This window comes from Oncorhynchus clarkii, chromosome 21, assembly GCF_045791955.1.
Source record: "Oncorhynchus clarkii lewisi isolate Uvic-CL-2024 chromosome 21, UVic_Ocla_1.0, whole genome shotgun sequence".
Taxonomy (NCBI): Eukaryota; Metazoa; Chordata; class Actinopteri; order Salmoniformes; family Salmonidae; genus Oncorhynchus; species Oncorhynchus clarkii.
This window is the reverse complement of record NC_092167.1, coordinates 3,107,827-3,122,417: the sequence shown is the minus strand read 5'-3', so window position 1 is coordinate 3,122,417 and position 14,591 is coordinate 3,107,827. Positions and strand designations below refer to the sequence as shown.

Sequence of the window (14,591 nt, the reverse complement as noted above, 5' to 3'; positions counted from 1 at the left end):
TCCTGCTCATCGGACCAGTTGTGAGGTGGTCATGGAATGGGTTTTCCTGCTCATCAGACCAGTTGAGATCTGGTGACTGAGACGGCCATGGGATGGGTTTTCCTGCTCATCAGACCAGTTGAGATCTGGTGACTGAGACGGCCATGGGATGGGTTTTCCTGCTCATCAGACCAGTTGAGATCTGGCGACTGAGACGGCCATGGGATGGGTTTTCCTGCTCATCGGACCAGTTGAGATCTGGTGACTGAGACGGTCATGGGATGGGTTTTCCTGCTCATCGGACCAGTTGTGAGACGGTCATGGAATGGGTTTTCCTGCTCATCAGACCAGTTGAGATCTGGTGACTGAGACGGTCATGGAATGGGTTTTCCTGCTCATCAGACCAGTTGAGATCTGGTGACTGAGACGGCCATGGGATGGGTTTTCCTGCTCATCAGACCAGTTGACATCTGGTGACTGAGACGGCCTGCTCATCAGACCAGTTGTGAGACGGCCATGGGATGGGTTTTCCTGCTCATCAGACCAGTTGACATCTGGTGACTGAGACGGCCTGCTCATCAGACCAGTTGTGAGACGGCCATGGGATGGGTTTTCCTGCTCATCAGACCAGTTGAGATCTGGTGACTGAGACGGCCATGGGATGGGTTTTCCTGCTCATCAGACCAGTTGAGATCTGGTGACTGAGACGGCCATGGGATGGGTTTTCCTGCTCATCAGACCAGTTGAGATCTGGTGACTGAGACGGCCATGGGATGGGTTTTCCTGCTCATCAGACCAGTTGAGATCTGGTGACTGAGACGGCCTGCTCATCAGACCAGTTGTGAGACGGCCATGGGATGGGTTTTCCTGCTCATCAGGCCAGTTGAGATCTGGTGACTGAGACGGCCATGGGATGGGTTTTCCTGCTCATCAGACCAGTTGAGATCTGGTGACTGAGACGGCCATGGGATGGGTTTTCCTGCTCATCAGACCAGTTGAGATCTGGTGACTGAGACGGCCATGGGATGGGTTTTCCTGCTCATCAGACCAGTTGAGATCTGGTGACTGAGACGGCCATGGAATGGGTTTTCCTGCTCATCAGACCAGTTGAGATCTGGTGACTGAGACGGCCATGGAATGGGTTTTCCTGCTCATCAGACCAGTTGAGATCTGGTGACTGAGACGGTCATGGAATGGGTTTTCCTGCTCATCAGACCAGTTGAGATCTGGTGACTGAGACGGCCATGGGATGGGTTTTCCTGCTCATCGGACCAGTTGAGATCTGGTGACTGAGACGGCCATGGGATGGGTTTTCCTGCTCATCAGACCAGTTGAGATCTGGTGACTGAGACGGCCATGGGATGGGTTTTCCTGCTCATCAGACCAGTTGAGATCTGGTGACTGAGACGGTCATGGGATGGGTTTTCCTGCTCATCGGACCAGTTGTGAGACGGTCATGGAATGGGTTTTCCTGCTCATCAGACCAGTTGAGATCTGGTGACTGAGACGGCCATGGGATGGGTTTTCCTGCTCATCGGACCAGTTGAGATCTGGTGACTGAGACGGCCATGGGATGGGTTTTCCTGCTCATCAGACCAGTTGAGATCTGGTGACTGAGACGGCCATGGGATGGGTTTTCCTGCTCATCAGACCAGTTGAGATCTGGCGACTGAGACGGCCATGGGATGGGTTTTCCTGCTCATCGGACCAGTTGAGATCTGGTGACTGAGACGGTCTTGGGATGGGTTTTCCTGCTCATCGGACCAGTTGTGAGGCGGTCATGGAATGGGTTTTCCTGCTCATCAGACCAGTTGAGATCTGGTGACTGAGACGGCCATGGGATGGGTTTTCCTGCTCATCAGACCAGTTGAGATCTGGTGACTGAGACGGCCATGGGATGGGTTTTCCTGCTCATCAGACCAGTTGAGATCTGGCGACTGAGACGGCCATGGGATGGGTTTTCCTGCTCATCGGACCAGTTGAGATCTGGTGACTGAGACGGTCATGGGATGGGTTTTCCTGCTCATCGGACCAGTTGTGAGACGGTCATGGAATGGGTTTTCCTGCTCATCAGACCAGTTGAGATCTGGTGACTGAGACGGTCATGGAATGGGTTTTCCTGCTCATCAGACCAGTTGAGATCTGGTGACTGAGACGGCCATGGGATGGGTTTTCCTGCTCATCAGACCAGTTGACATCTGGTGACTGAGACGGCCTGCTCATCAGACCAGTTGTGAGACGGCCATGGGATGGGTTTTCCTGCTCATCAGACCAGTTGAGATCTGGTGACTGAGACGGCCATTGGATGGGTTTTCCTGCTCATCAGACCAGTTGACATCTGGTGACTGAGACGGCCTGCTCATCAGACCAGTTGTGAGACGGCCATGGGATGGGTTTTCCTGCTCATCAGACCAGTTGAGATCTGGTGACTGAGACGGCCATGGGATGGGTTTTCCTGCTCATCAGACCAGTTGAGATCTGGTGACTGAGACGGCCATGGGATGGGTTTTCCTGCTCATCAGACCAGTTGAGATCTGGTGACTGAGACGGCCATGGGATGGGTTTTCCTGCTCATCAGACCAGTTGAGATCTGGTGACTGAGACGGCCATGGGATGGGTTTTCCTGCTCATCAGACCAGTTGAGATCTGGTGACTGAGACGGCCATGGGATGGGTTTTCCTGCTCATCAGACCAGTTGAGATCTGGTGACTGAGACGGCCATGGGATGGGTTTTCCTGCTCATCAGACCAGTTGAGATCTGGTGACTGAGACGGCCATGGGATGGGTTTTCCTGCTCATCAGACCAGTTGAGATCTGGTGACTGAGACGGCCATGGGATGGGTTTTCCTGCTCATCAGACCAGTTGAGATCTGGTGACTGAGACGGCCATGGAATGGGTTTTCCTGCTCATCAGACCAGTTGAGATCTGGTGACTGAGACGGCCATGGAATGGGTTTTCCTGCTCATCAGACCAGTTGAGATCTGGTGACTGAGACGGCCATGGGATGGGTTTTCCTGCTCATCAGACCATTCCGTGACCCCTCCTCCTGCCTTGTGGATGGGGGCATTGTCATCTTATGGGGCCATACCCATGGTACCCAAAATAATGGCCTGCCCTGCATTTTTATACATGACCCTAAAGCATGATGGGATGTTAATTGCTTAATGAACTCAGGAATCACACCTGTGTGGAAGCACATGCTTTCAATATACTTTGTTATCCCCTCATTTAGTCAAGAGTTTTTCCATTATGTTTGGACTGTTACCCGAGTGCTCTGTTCTCTCCTCTCCCTGGCTGCAGGTATCTGATGTATACCCTGGCTCTGTTCTCTCCTCTCCCTGGCTGTAGGTATCTGATGTATACCCTGGCTCTGTTCTCTCCTCTCCCTGGCTGTAGGTATCTGATGTATACGCTGGACCAGTATGTAGAGAGTGACTATACGGTAGTGTACTTCCACCATGGTCTCCGCAGCTGCAACAAGCCCTCGCTACACTGGCTACGAAACGCCTACAGAGAATTTGACAGGAAGTAAGTCCCCCTGACCTCTAACCTACGACTTTTCAAGCCCTCTCAATCAAAATATAACTCGATGAGCCAGTTTTTCCAGAATAATGTTTAGTGTGTGTGTGTGTGTGTGTGTCAATGTATTTCCTGATAGGTACAAGAAGAACCTGAAAGCCCTCTATGTCGTCCATCCTACTAACTTTATCAGAATCATCTGGAATATATTCCAACCACTCATCAGGTATGGTGCCCAGTCATCTTTCTACAGTAATAATCTAGAATACAGTATATTCCAACCACTCATCAGGTATGGTGCCCAGTCATCTTTCTACAGTAATAATCTAGAATACAGTATATTCCAACCACTCATCAGGTATGGTGCCCAGTCATCTTTCTACAGTAATAATCTAGAATACAGTATATTCCAACCAGTCAGGTATGGTGCCCAGTCATCTTTCTACAGTAATAATCTAGAATACAGTATATTCCAACCACTCATCAGGTATGGTGCCCAGTCATCTTTCTACAGTAATAATCTAGAATACAGTATATTCCAACCAGTCAGGTATGGTGCCCAGTCATCTTTCTACAGTAATAATCTAGAATACAGTATATTCCAACCATTCATCAGGTATGGTGCCCAGTCATCTTTCTACAGTAATAATCTAGAATACAGTATATTCCAACCAGTCATCAGGTATGGTGCCCAGTCATCTTTCTACAGTAATAATCTAGAATACAGTATATTCCAACCACTCATCAGGTATGGTGCCCAGTCATCTTTCTACAGTAATAATCTAGAATACAGTATATTCCAACCATTCATCAGGTATGGTGCCCAGTCATCTTTCTACAGTAATAATCTAGAATACAGTATATTCCAACCATTCATCAGGTATGGTGCCCAGTCATCTTTCTACAGTAATAATCTAGAATACAGTATATTCCAACCAGTCATCAGGTATGGTGCCCAGTCATCTTTCTACAGTAATAATCTAGAATACAGTATATTCCAACCACTCATCAGGTATGGTGCCCAGTCATCTTTCTACAGTAATAATCTAGAATACAGTATATTCCAACCATTCATCAGGTATGGTGCCCAGTCATCTTTCTACAGTAATAATCTAGAATACAGTATATTCCAACCATTCATCAGGTATGGTGCCCAGTCATCTTTCTACAGTAATAATCTAGAATACAATATATTCCAACCACTCATCAGGTATGATGCCCAGTCATCTTTCTACAGTAATAATCTAGAATACAGTATATTCCAACCATTCATCAGGTATGGTGCCCAGTCATCTTTCTACAGTAATAATCTAGAATACAGTATATTCCAACCACTCATCAGGTATGGTGCCCAGTCATCTTTCTACAGTAATAATCTAGAATACAGTATATTCCAACCACTCATCAGGTATGGTGCCCAGTCATCTTTCTACAGTAATAATCTAGAATACAGTATATTCCAACCACTCATCAGGTATGGTGCCCAGTCATTTGGCATATTGACTGACCTTTCTAACACTCTGTTCTTCCTGTTTAGTCACAAGTTTGGTAAGAAGCTGACCTATGTAAACTACCTGTCTGAGCTCAGAGATCACCTGAGCTGGGATCAGCTCATCATCCCACCTGATGTCCTCAGGTAGGTTACACCTCTGCACCACTACCTTACCCTGACCCCTGACCTTAACCCTAACTACCTGGCTGAGCTCAGAGACCACCTGATGTCTTCAGGTAGGTTACACCTCTATACCACTCCCTGACCTTAACACTGACCCCTGACCTGTAGCTGCTCATTAGCTTGATATCAGCAGAGTTTCATGTATTCATGTATCCAACCAATCACGGAGGTAGTGTATTCATGTATCCAACCAATCACGGGGGTAGTGTATTCATGTATCCAACCAATCACGGAGGTAGTGTATTCATGTATCCAACCAATCACGGGGGTAGTGTATTCATGTACCCAACCAATCACAGAGGTAGTGTATTCATGTATCCAACCAATCACGGAGGTACTGTATTCATGTATCCAACCAATCACGGAGGTAGTGTATTCATGTACCCAACCAATCACGGAGGTAGTGTATTCATGTACCCAACCAATCACAGAGGTAGTGTATTCATGTATCCAACCAATCACAGAGGTACTGTATTCATGTACCCAACCAATCACAGAGGTAGTGTATTCATGTATCCAACCAATCACGGAGGTAGTGTATTCATGTATCCAACCAATCACGGAGGTAGTGTATTCCAACCATGTATCCAACCAATCACGGAGGTAGTGTATTCATGTATCCAACCAATCACGGAGGTAGTGTATTCATGTATCCAACCAATCCCAGAGGTGGCTTATACATTTAAACTCAGTTTTTCACAATTTCTGACATTTAATCCTAGTAAAAATTAGGATAGGATCACCACTTTATTTTAAGAATGTGAAAATGTCAGAAAATTAAGTGATTTTTATTTCAGCTTTTATTTCTTTCATCACATTCCCAGTGGGTCAGAAGTTTACATACACTCAATTAGTATTTGGTTGCATTGCCTTTAAATGGTTAAACATGGGTCAAATGTTTTGGGTATCCTTCCACAAGCTTCCCACAAAAAGTTGGGTGAATTTTGGCCCGTTCCTCTTGACAGAGCTGGTGCACCTGAGTCAGGTTTGAAGGCCTCCTTGCTAGCACATGCTTTTTCAGTTCTGCCCACAAATGTTCCACAGGATTGAGGTCAGAGCTTTGTGATGGCCACTCCAATACCTTGACTTTGTTGTCCTTAAGCCATTTTGCCACAACTTTGGAAGTATGCTTGGGGTCATTGTCCATTTGGAAGACCCATTTGCAACCAAGCTTTAACGTCCTGACTGATATCGTCAGATGTTGCTTCAATATATCCATATAATTTTCTTTCCTCATGATGCCATCTATTTTGTCAGGTGCACCAGTCTCTCCTGCAGCAAAGCACCCCCACAATATGATGCTGCCACCTCCGTGCTTCACGTTCGGGATAGTATTCTTCGGCTTGCAAGCCTACCCCTTTTCCTCCAAACATAACGATGGTCATTATGGCCAAACAGTTCTATTTTTGTTTCATCAGACCAGAGGACATTTCTCCAAAAAGTACCATCTTTGTCACTATGTGAAGTTGCAAACCGTAGTCTGGCTTTTTTATGGCGGTTTTGGAGCAGTGGCTTCTCCCTTGCTGAGCGGCCTTTCAGGTTATGTCGATATAGGACTTGTTTTACTGTGGATATAGATACTTTTATACCTGTTTCCTCCAGCATCTTCACAAGGTCCTTTGCTGTTGTTCTGGGATTGATTTGCACTTTTCGCACCAAAGTACGTTCATCTGTAGGAGACAGAATGCGTCTCCTTCCTGAGCGGTATGGCGGCTGCGTGGGCCCATGGTGTTTATACTTGCATACTATTGTTTGTACAGATGAACGTGGTACCTTCAGGCGTTTGGAAATTGCTCCCAAGGATGAACCAGACTTGTGGAGGGCAACATTTTTTTTCCAGAGGTCTTGACAGATTTATTTTGATTTTCCCATGATGTCAAGCAAAGAGGCACTGAGTTTGAAGGTAGGCCTTGAAATACATCCACAGGTACACCTCCAATTGACTCAAATAATGTCAATTAGCCTATCAGAAGCTTCTAAAGCCATGACATCATTTTCTGGAATTTTCCAAGCTGTTTAAAAGCACAGTCAACGTAGTGTATGTAAACTTCTGATCCACTGGAATTGTGATACAGTGATATAATCTGTAAACAATTGTTGGAATAATTACTTGTCATTTACAAGGTAAATGTCCTAACAGCCTTACCAAAACTATAGTTTGTTAACAAGAACTTTGTTAATGACTCCAATCTAAGAGTATGTAAACTTCTGACTTCAACTGTACATGACCATGTATTTACGACAGGCATGACGAGAGGCTGCAGGCGGCCCAGAAGGGAGGTCTACACCCCTCATCTAAGACTCCTCCCCCCAGACCTCCTCTGCCCACTCAGCAGTTTGGAGTCAGCCTGCAATAGTGAGTATTTTAGCTGAGTCCCCTTTATTTGTCCCCTACCCCCCCCCCCTTAGCCGCTCCATATTTCCACCGTGGTTATGCCAACTAATATGATGTACCATACTGCAAGCCTGCTGAACTAGACGTGTTCTGTTCCCAGTATTGCTGAGAAGAACCAGGGAGTTATGATCCCTCCTGTGATGTCCCAGACTGTGGCTTATCTCAAAGACAATGGTAAGAAGATAGGAGCTGTCTGAAAGGAGCTTGGATCAGGTACAGGACCTCTACAGTAATAGTTGTTGAGGTAGGAGCTGTCTGAAAGGAACTTGGATCAGGTACCAGACCTCTACATTAATAGTTGTTGAGGTAGGAGCTGTCTGATAGGACCTTGGCTCAGGTACAGGACCTCTACAGTAATAGTAGTTGAGGTAGGAGCTGTCTGATAGGACCTTGGCTCAGGTACAGGACCTCTACAGTAATAGTAGTTGAAGCCTTTCACTCTGTCCCACCTCTCCTCAGGCCTCCAGACAGAAGGTATCTTCAGGAGGTCCGCTCGTGTTCAGCTCATCAAGGACGTGCAGAAGCTCTACAACCAGGGTTTGATGGAACCTTTATAACCTCCATAATAACCTTTATAACCTCCATAATAACCTTTATAACCTCCTATAAGCTCCTTAACCAGAGGTAGAGGAGCTGGAACTCTGAGCCGGGGCCGGGGGTCTCCCGGAGGCGGGACTTTTATCTCTCACTACCTGGAAGCAGAGATCAATAATAATCCAGATCAACCTCTGTCTCAGATGACATCACACCACAGCCCCATGTCCCCCCCCCCCCCCCCCCCAGACCTCTGTTGACTGCAGATACAGTACAGAGAGAGATTTGTAGAAAACATGACAATTATAACAATCTATGATTCCATTTCAATACTTTGAATGTAGTGTTTGCGTCAGGGTTGTCCATGGAATGGTTTTACTCTGGACTCAGATAGTTGTCCGCTGTGCTCAGTATTGATAAAGAAGTCCAATGGCCGCCATCAGTCAGAGGATGAATCTGTGGTCCAGGTTTTTAGGTCTCTGTCTCTCCTCCTCCTCAGGGAAGCTCAGTCTGTTATCAGGTCTCTCTCTCCTCCTCAGGGAAGCTCAGTCTGTTATCAGGTCTGTGTCTCCCCTCCTCAGGGAAGCCAGTGGTGTTCGAGCAGTACGGAGACATCCACGTGCCTGCTGTCATCCTGAAGACCTTCCTCAGAGAGCTTCCTGAACCTCTGCTCACCTTCCCCCTCTACCACCAGATACAGGACGTAGTCCGTAAGTACATGTGCCGAGGCTTTAGCTCGGTCTGAGTTCTCTGTCGGCAACGTTCAAACGCCCCCTTAAGCCTTAGCTCCACCCATCTCTTTAAAATGTCACATGACGACGGCTCCTCTCTCGTCATCGTTGGCGGCTCTCTCGTCATCGTTGGCGGCTCTCTCGTCATCGTTGGCGGCTCTCTCGTCATCGTTGGCGGCTCTCTCGTCATCGTTGGCGGCTCTCTCGTCATCGTTGGCGGCTCTCTCGTCGTCGTTGGCGGCTCTCTCGTCGTCGTTGGCGGCTCTCGTCGTCGTCGGCGGCTCTCTCGTCGTCGTCGGCGGCTCTCTCGTCGTCGTCGGCGGCTCCTCTCTCTCGCCGTCGTCGGCGGCTCCTCTCTCTCGCCGTCGTCGGCGGCTCCTCTCTCTCGCCGTCGTCGGCGGCTCCTCTCTCTCGCCGTCGTCGGCGGCTCCTCTCTCTCGCCGTCGTCGGCGGCTCGTCTCTCTCGCCGTCGTCGGCGGCTCCTCTCTCTCGCCGTCGTCGGCGGCGGCTCCTCTCTCGTCGTCGTCGGCGGCTCCTCTCTCGTCGTCGTCGGCGGCTCCTCTCTCGTCGTCGGCGGCGGCTCCTCTCTCGTCGTCGGCGGCGGCTCCTCTCTCGTCGTCGGCGGCGGCTCCTCTCTCGTCGTCGTCGGCGGCTCCTCTCTCGTCGTCGGCGGCGGCTCCTCTCTCGTCGTCGGCGGCGGCTCCTCTCTCGTCGTCGGCGGCGGCTCCTCTCTCGTCGTCGGCGGCGGCTCTCTCTCTCGTCGGCGGCGGCGGTCGGCTCTCTCGTCGTAGACGAGAGTTTGTACCTTCAGACATGTGAAATGGTTCTAAATGGGAACACTGTCTAGCCGGCACGCAGGGCAGCTGAATCAAGAGCACCTCCCTCAAACAGAGCAGCACCAATAGAATAATAGAAAAGGGGGGTCTATAGATGGACTTCCCCCATGTAACCATGGAGACGCGGGGTTCCAACCATTTGAGCGTTAAAAGTTAATCAGTACCCATATTATCCCTTATCTCAGCCAATCATGGAAAGCCATGGAGCATCCTGTATTTTTCCTTATAACTCAGTGCTTTCTCCTTGGCTGAACTGGAGTTCATATCTCCAGATCCCAGACCAGTCTCCTTGGCTGAACTGGGCTCCATTATGTAACACTGGAATTCATATCTCCAGATCCCAGACCAGTCTCCTTGGCTGAACTGGGCTCCATTATGTAACACTGGAATTCATATCTCCAGATCCCAGACCAGTCTCCTTGGCTGAACTGGGCTCCATTATGTAACACTGGAATTCATATCTCCAGATCCCAGACCAGTCTCCTTGGCTGAACTGGGCTCCATTATGTAACACTGGAATTCATATCTCCAGATCCAAGACCACTGTGAAGTAGGAACCTGCATCAATATACTAATTTAACGGCTCTACTGTGAAGTAGGAACCTGTATCAATATACTAATTTAACGACTCTACTGTGAAGTAGGAACCTGTATCAATATACTAATTTAACGACTCTACTGTGAAGTAGGAACCTGTATCAATTGCCCAACTTCCTGAAGTGGGTCACATATGAAACAGACCGTGGTGACCCGGTGTATCTGAACCAGAAAGAGAACCTCAACGTGTGATGTGTGACGTACAGCTTGTTGTTCCAGGAGTGGAGAGCAGTCTACGAGTGACCACCTGTAAACACATCCTAGAGAGACTACCAGAACACAACTACATGGTGTTGAAGTACCTGCTCTGCTTCCTGAACATGGTAACAACACCGCACGGCAACACACAACACCGCACGGCAACACACACCAACATGACACAACACCGCACGGCAACACACAACACCGCACGGCAACTCACACCAACATGACACAACACCGCACGGCAACACACAACAACATGACACAACACCGCACGGCAACTCACACCAACATGACACAACACCGCACGGCAACACACAACAACATGACACAACACCGCACGGCAACTCACACCAACATGACACAACACCGCACGGCAACACACAACAACATGACACAACACCGCACGGCAACTCACACCAACATGACACAACACCGCACGGCAACTCACACCAACATGACACAACACCGCACGGCAACACACAACAACATGACACAACACCGCACGGCAACACACAACAACATGACACAACACCGCACGGCAACACACAACACCGCACGGCAACACACAACACCGCACGGCAACACACAACAACATGACACAACACCGCACGGCAACACACAACACCGCACGGCAACTCACACCAGCATGACACAACACCGCATGGCAACACACAACACCGCACGGCAACTCACACCAACATGACACAACACCGCACGCCAACACACAACATCATGACACAACACCGCACGGCAACACACAACAACATGACACAACACCGCACGGCAACACACCGCACGGCAACACACACCAACATGACACAACACCGCACGGCAACACACAACAACATGACACAACACCGCACGGCAACACACAACAACATGACAACACCGTACGGCAAAACACAAGAACATGACACAACACCGCACGGCAACACACAACAACATGACGCAACACCGCACGACAACACCGCACGGCAACACACAACCACATGACGCAACACCGCACGGCAACACACAACACATGACGCAACAGCGCACGGCAACACACAACCACATGACGCAACACCGCACGGCAACACACAACCACATGACGCAACACCGCACGGCAACACACAACAACATGACGCAACACCGCACGGCAACACACAACAACATGACGCAACACCGCACGGCAACACACAACAACATGACGCAACACCGCACGGCAACACACAACCACATGACGCAACACCGCACGGCAACACACAACACCGCACGGCAACACACAACCACATGACACAACACCGCACGGCAACACACAACATCATGACACAACACCGCACGGCAACATACAACACCGCACGGCAACACACAACCACATGACACAACACCGCACGGCAACACACAACCACATGACACAACACCGCACGGCAACACACAACACCGCACGGCAACACACAACCACATGACACAACACCGCACGGCAACATACAACACCGCACGGCAACACACAACCACATGACACAACACCGCACGGCAACACACAACCACATGACACAACACCGCACGGCAACACACAACACCGCACGGCAACACACAACCACATGACACAACACCGCACGGCAACACACAACACCGCACGGCAACACACAACCACATGACGCAACACCGCACGGCAACACACAACCACATGACACAACACCGCACGGCAACACACAACACCGCACGGCAACACACAACCACATGACACAACAGCGCACGGCAACACACAACCACATGACACAACAGCGCACGGCAACACACAACCACATGACACAACAGCGCACGGCAACACACAACCACATGACACAACACCGCACGGCAACACACAACCACATGACACAACACCGCACGGCAACACACAACATGACACAACACCGCACGGCAACACACAACCACATGACACAACACCGCACGGCAACACACAACATGACACAACACCGCACGGCAACACACAACATGACACAACACCGCACGGCAACACACAACCACATGACACAACACCGCACGGCAACACACAACATGACACAACACCGCACGGCAACACACAACCACATGACACAACACCGCACGGCAACACACAACATGACACAACACCGCACGGCAACACACAACCACATGACACAACACCGCACGGCAACACACAACATGACACAACACCGCACGGCAACACACAACCACATGACACAACACCGCACGGCAACACACAACCACATGACACAACACCGCACGGCAACACACAACCACATGACACAACACCGCACGGCAACACACAACCACATGACACAACACCGCACGGCAACACACAACACCGCACGGCAACACACAACATGACACAACACCGCACGGCAACACACAACCACATGACACAACACCGCACGGCAACACACAACACCGCACGGCAACACACAACCACATGACACAACACCGCACGGCAACACACAACATGACACAACACCGCACGGCAACACACAACATGACACAACACCGCACGGCAACACACAACCACATGACACAACACCGCACGGCAACACACAACACCGCACGGCAACACACAACCACATGACACAACACACCACAACACAACTGATGTTCTGGCTCCACAACACAACTGATGTTCTGTCTCCACAACACAACTGATGTTCTGTCTCCACAACACAACTGATGTTCTGGCTCCACAACACAACTGATGTTCTGTCTCCACAACACAACTGATGTTCTGTCTCCACAACACAACTGATGTTCTGGCTCCACAACACAACACAACTGATGTTCTGGCTCCACAACACAACACAACACAACACAACTGATGTTCTGGCTCCACAACACAACTGATGTTCTGGCTCTACACCACAACACACCACAACACAACTGATGTTCTGGCTCTACACCACAACACACCACAACACAACTGATGTTCTGGCTCCACACCACAACACACCACAACTGATGTTCTGGCTCCACACCACAACACAACACAAATGATGTTCTGGCTCCACACCACAACACAACTGATGTTCTGGCTCCACAACACAACACAATAACTTCTCAAAGGTCTTTGTTCTACATATGAAGACTGACTCTTTACACAATGTAATGTCCGTAAGATGAGACATCTCAAAGGGCTTTGTTCTACATATGAAGACAGACTCTTTACACAATGTAATGTCCTTAAGATGAGACATCTCAAAGCCCACTGAATAAATATTGCTGAAAATGACAGTTTTGTTTTTGTCTGTTAAACCAAATGCACAGCTATATGAATGCCGTGTAGACATTTTAGAAAAGGCCTGACCAACAAAAAACAGACCACTACAATAATAGTCCACTGTTGAGAGAAATCAAACCCACTTCCCCCTTTTTCTCCCATGTGAAATGCTGAGGTTTCAATAGGTTTCAATGTAGAGAAAACCCCTCTCTCTCCGTTCACACTGACCTTTAACTAACCAACCTTAGCCAGAACTAACCCACAAGGCCTCAGACAGGACGGCTGGAGATGTGTCCCTAACAGCACCCTGGCCCCTATATAGTGCACTGCCTTTGACCAGGGCCCCATAGGGAATAGGGGAGCCATTTGGGATGAGGGCTTGCTCTGATCCAGATTGTAAGGACTCCCAGGGCTATGTTTAAAGTTCTCCAGGAGACAGACTAATGCTTCACTCTCTGACTTTACATTCACTTCCCATGCTGATGTTAATATAATGCTGCTTGTCTGGAACGTTGCAGGTTCATATGGTGACACTGTATTAGACTGTATCATCTAGTCCGATCTCTCCTGGGTTCCGTTAGACACATTATCACACCGGGCCGAGAGGGGACTGGTTATCAGACCGGTGGACGGGTTATCGGACCGGGCCGACGATACTCTATGATCCTTCTGACAGGTTGAATAGCAGGCGGTCTGTTTAGTCAGGATCGTACTCTGACAGGTTGAATAGCAGGCAGTCTGTTTAGTCAGGATCGTACTCTGACAGGTTGAATAGCAGGCAGTCTGTTTAGTCAGGATTGTACTCTGACAGGTTGAATAGCAGGCAGTCTGTTTAGTCAGGCTCGTACTCTGACAGGTTGAATAGCAGGCAGTCTGTTTAGTCAGGATCGTACT

At 49.1% G+C, this 14,591-nt stretch overlaps 1 protein-coding gene across 1 annotated transcript in view; it reads left to right on the top strand.

Moving 5' to 3' along the window:
• LOC139379275 (rho GTPase-activating protein 8-like) overlaps positions 1-14,591 on the top strand; it is a 42,575-nt gene that overhangs the window by 26,372 nt on the left and 1,612 nt on the right. Inside the window, exons 5-12 of the mRNA XM_071122078.1 lie at positions 3,377-3,508; positions 3,639-3,725; positions 5,037-5,135; positions 7,420-7,530; positions 7,670-7,743; positions 8,029-8,106; positions 8,685-8,813; positions 10,487-10,590. Coding sequence (XP_070978179.1) covers positions 3,377-3,508; positions 3,639-3,725; positions 5,037-5,135; positions 7,420-7,530; positions 7,670-7,743; positions 8,029-8,106; positions 8,685-8,813; positions 10,487-10,590 — 814 coding nt within the window. The remainder of the gene's footprint in view (positions 1-3,376; positions 3,509-3,638; positions 3,726-5,036; positions 5,136-7,419; positions 7,531-7,669; positions 7,744-8,028; positions 8,107-8,684; positions 8,814-10,486; positions 10,591-14,591) is intronic.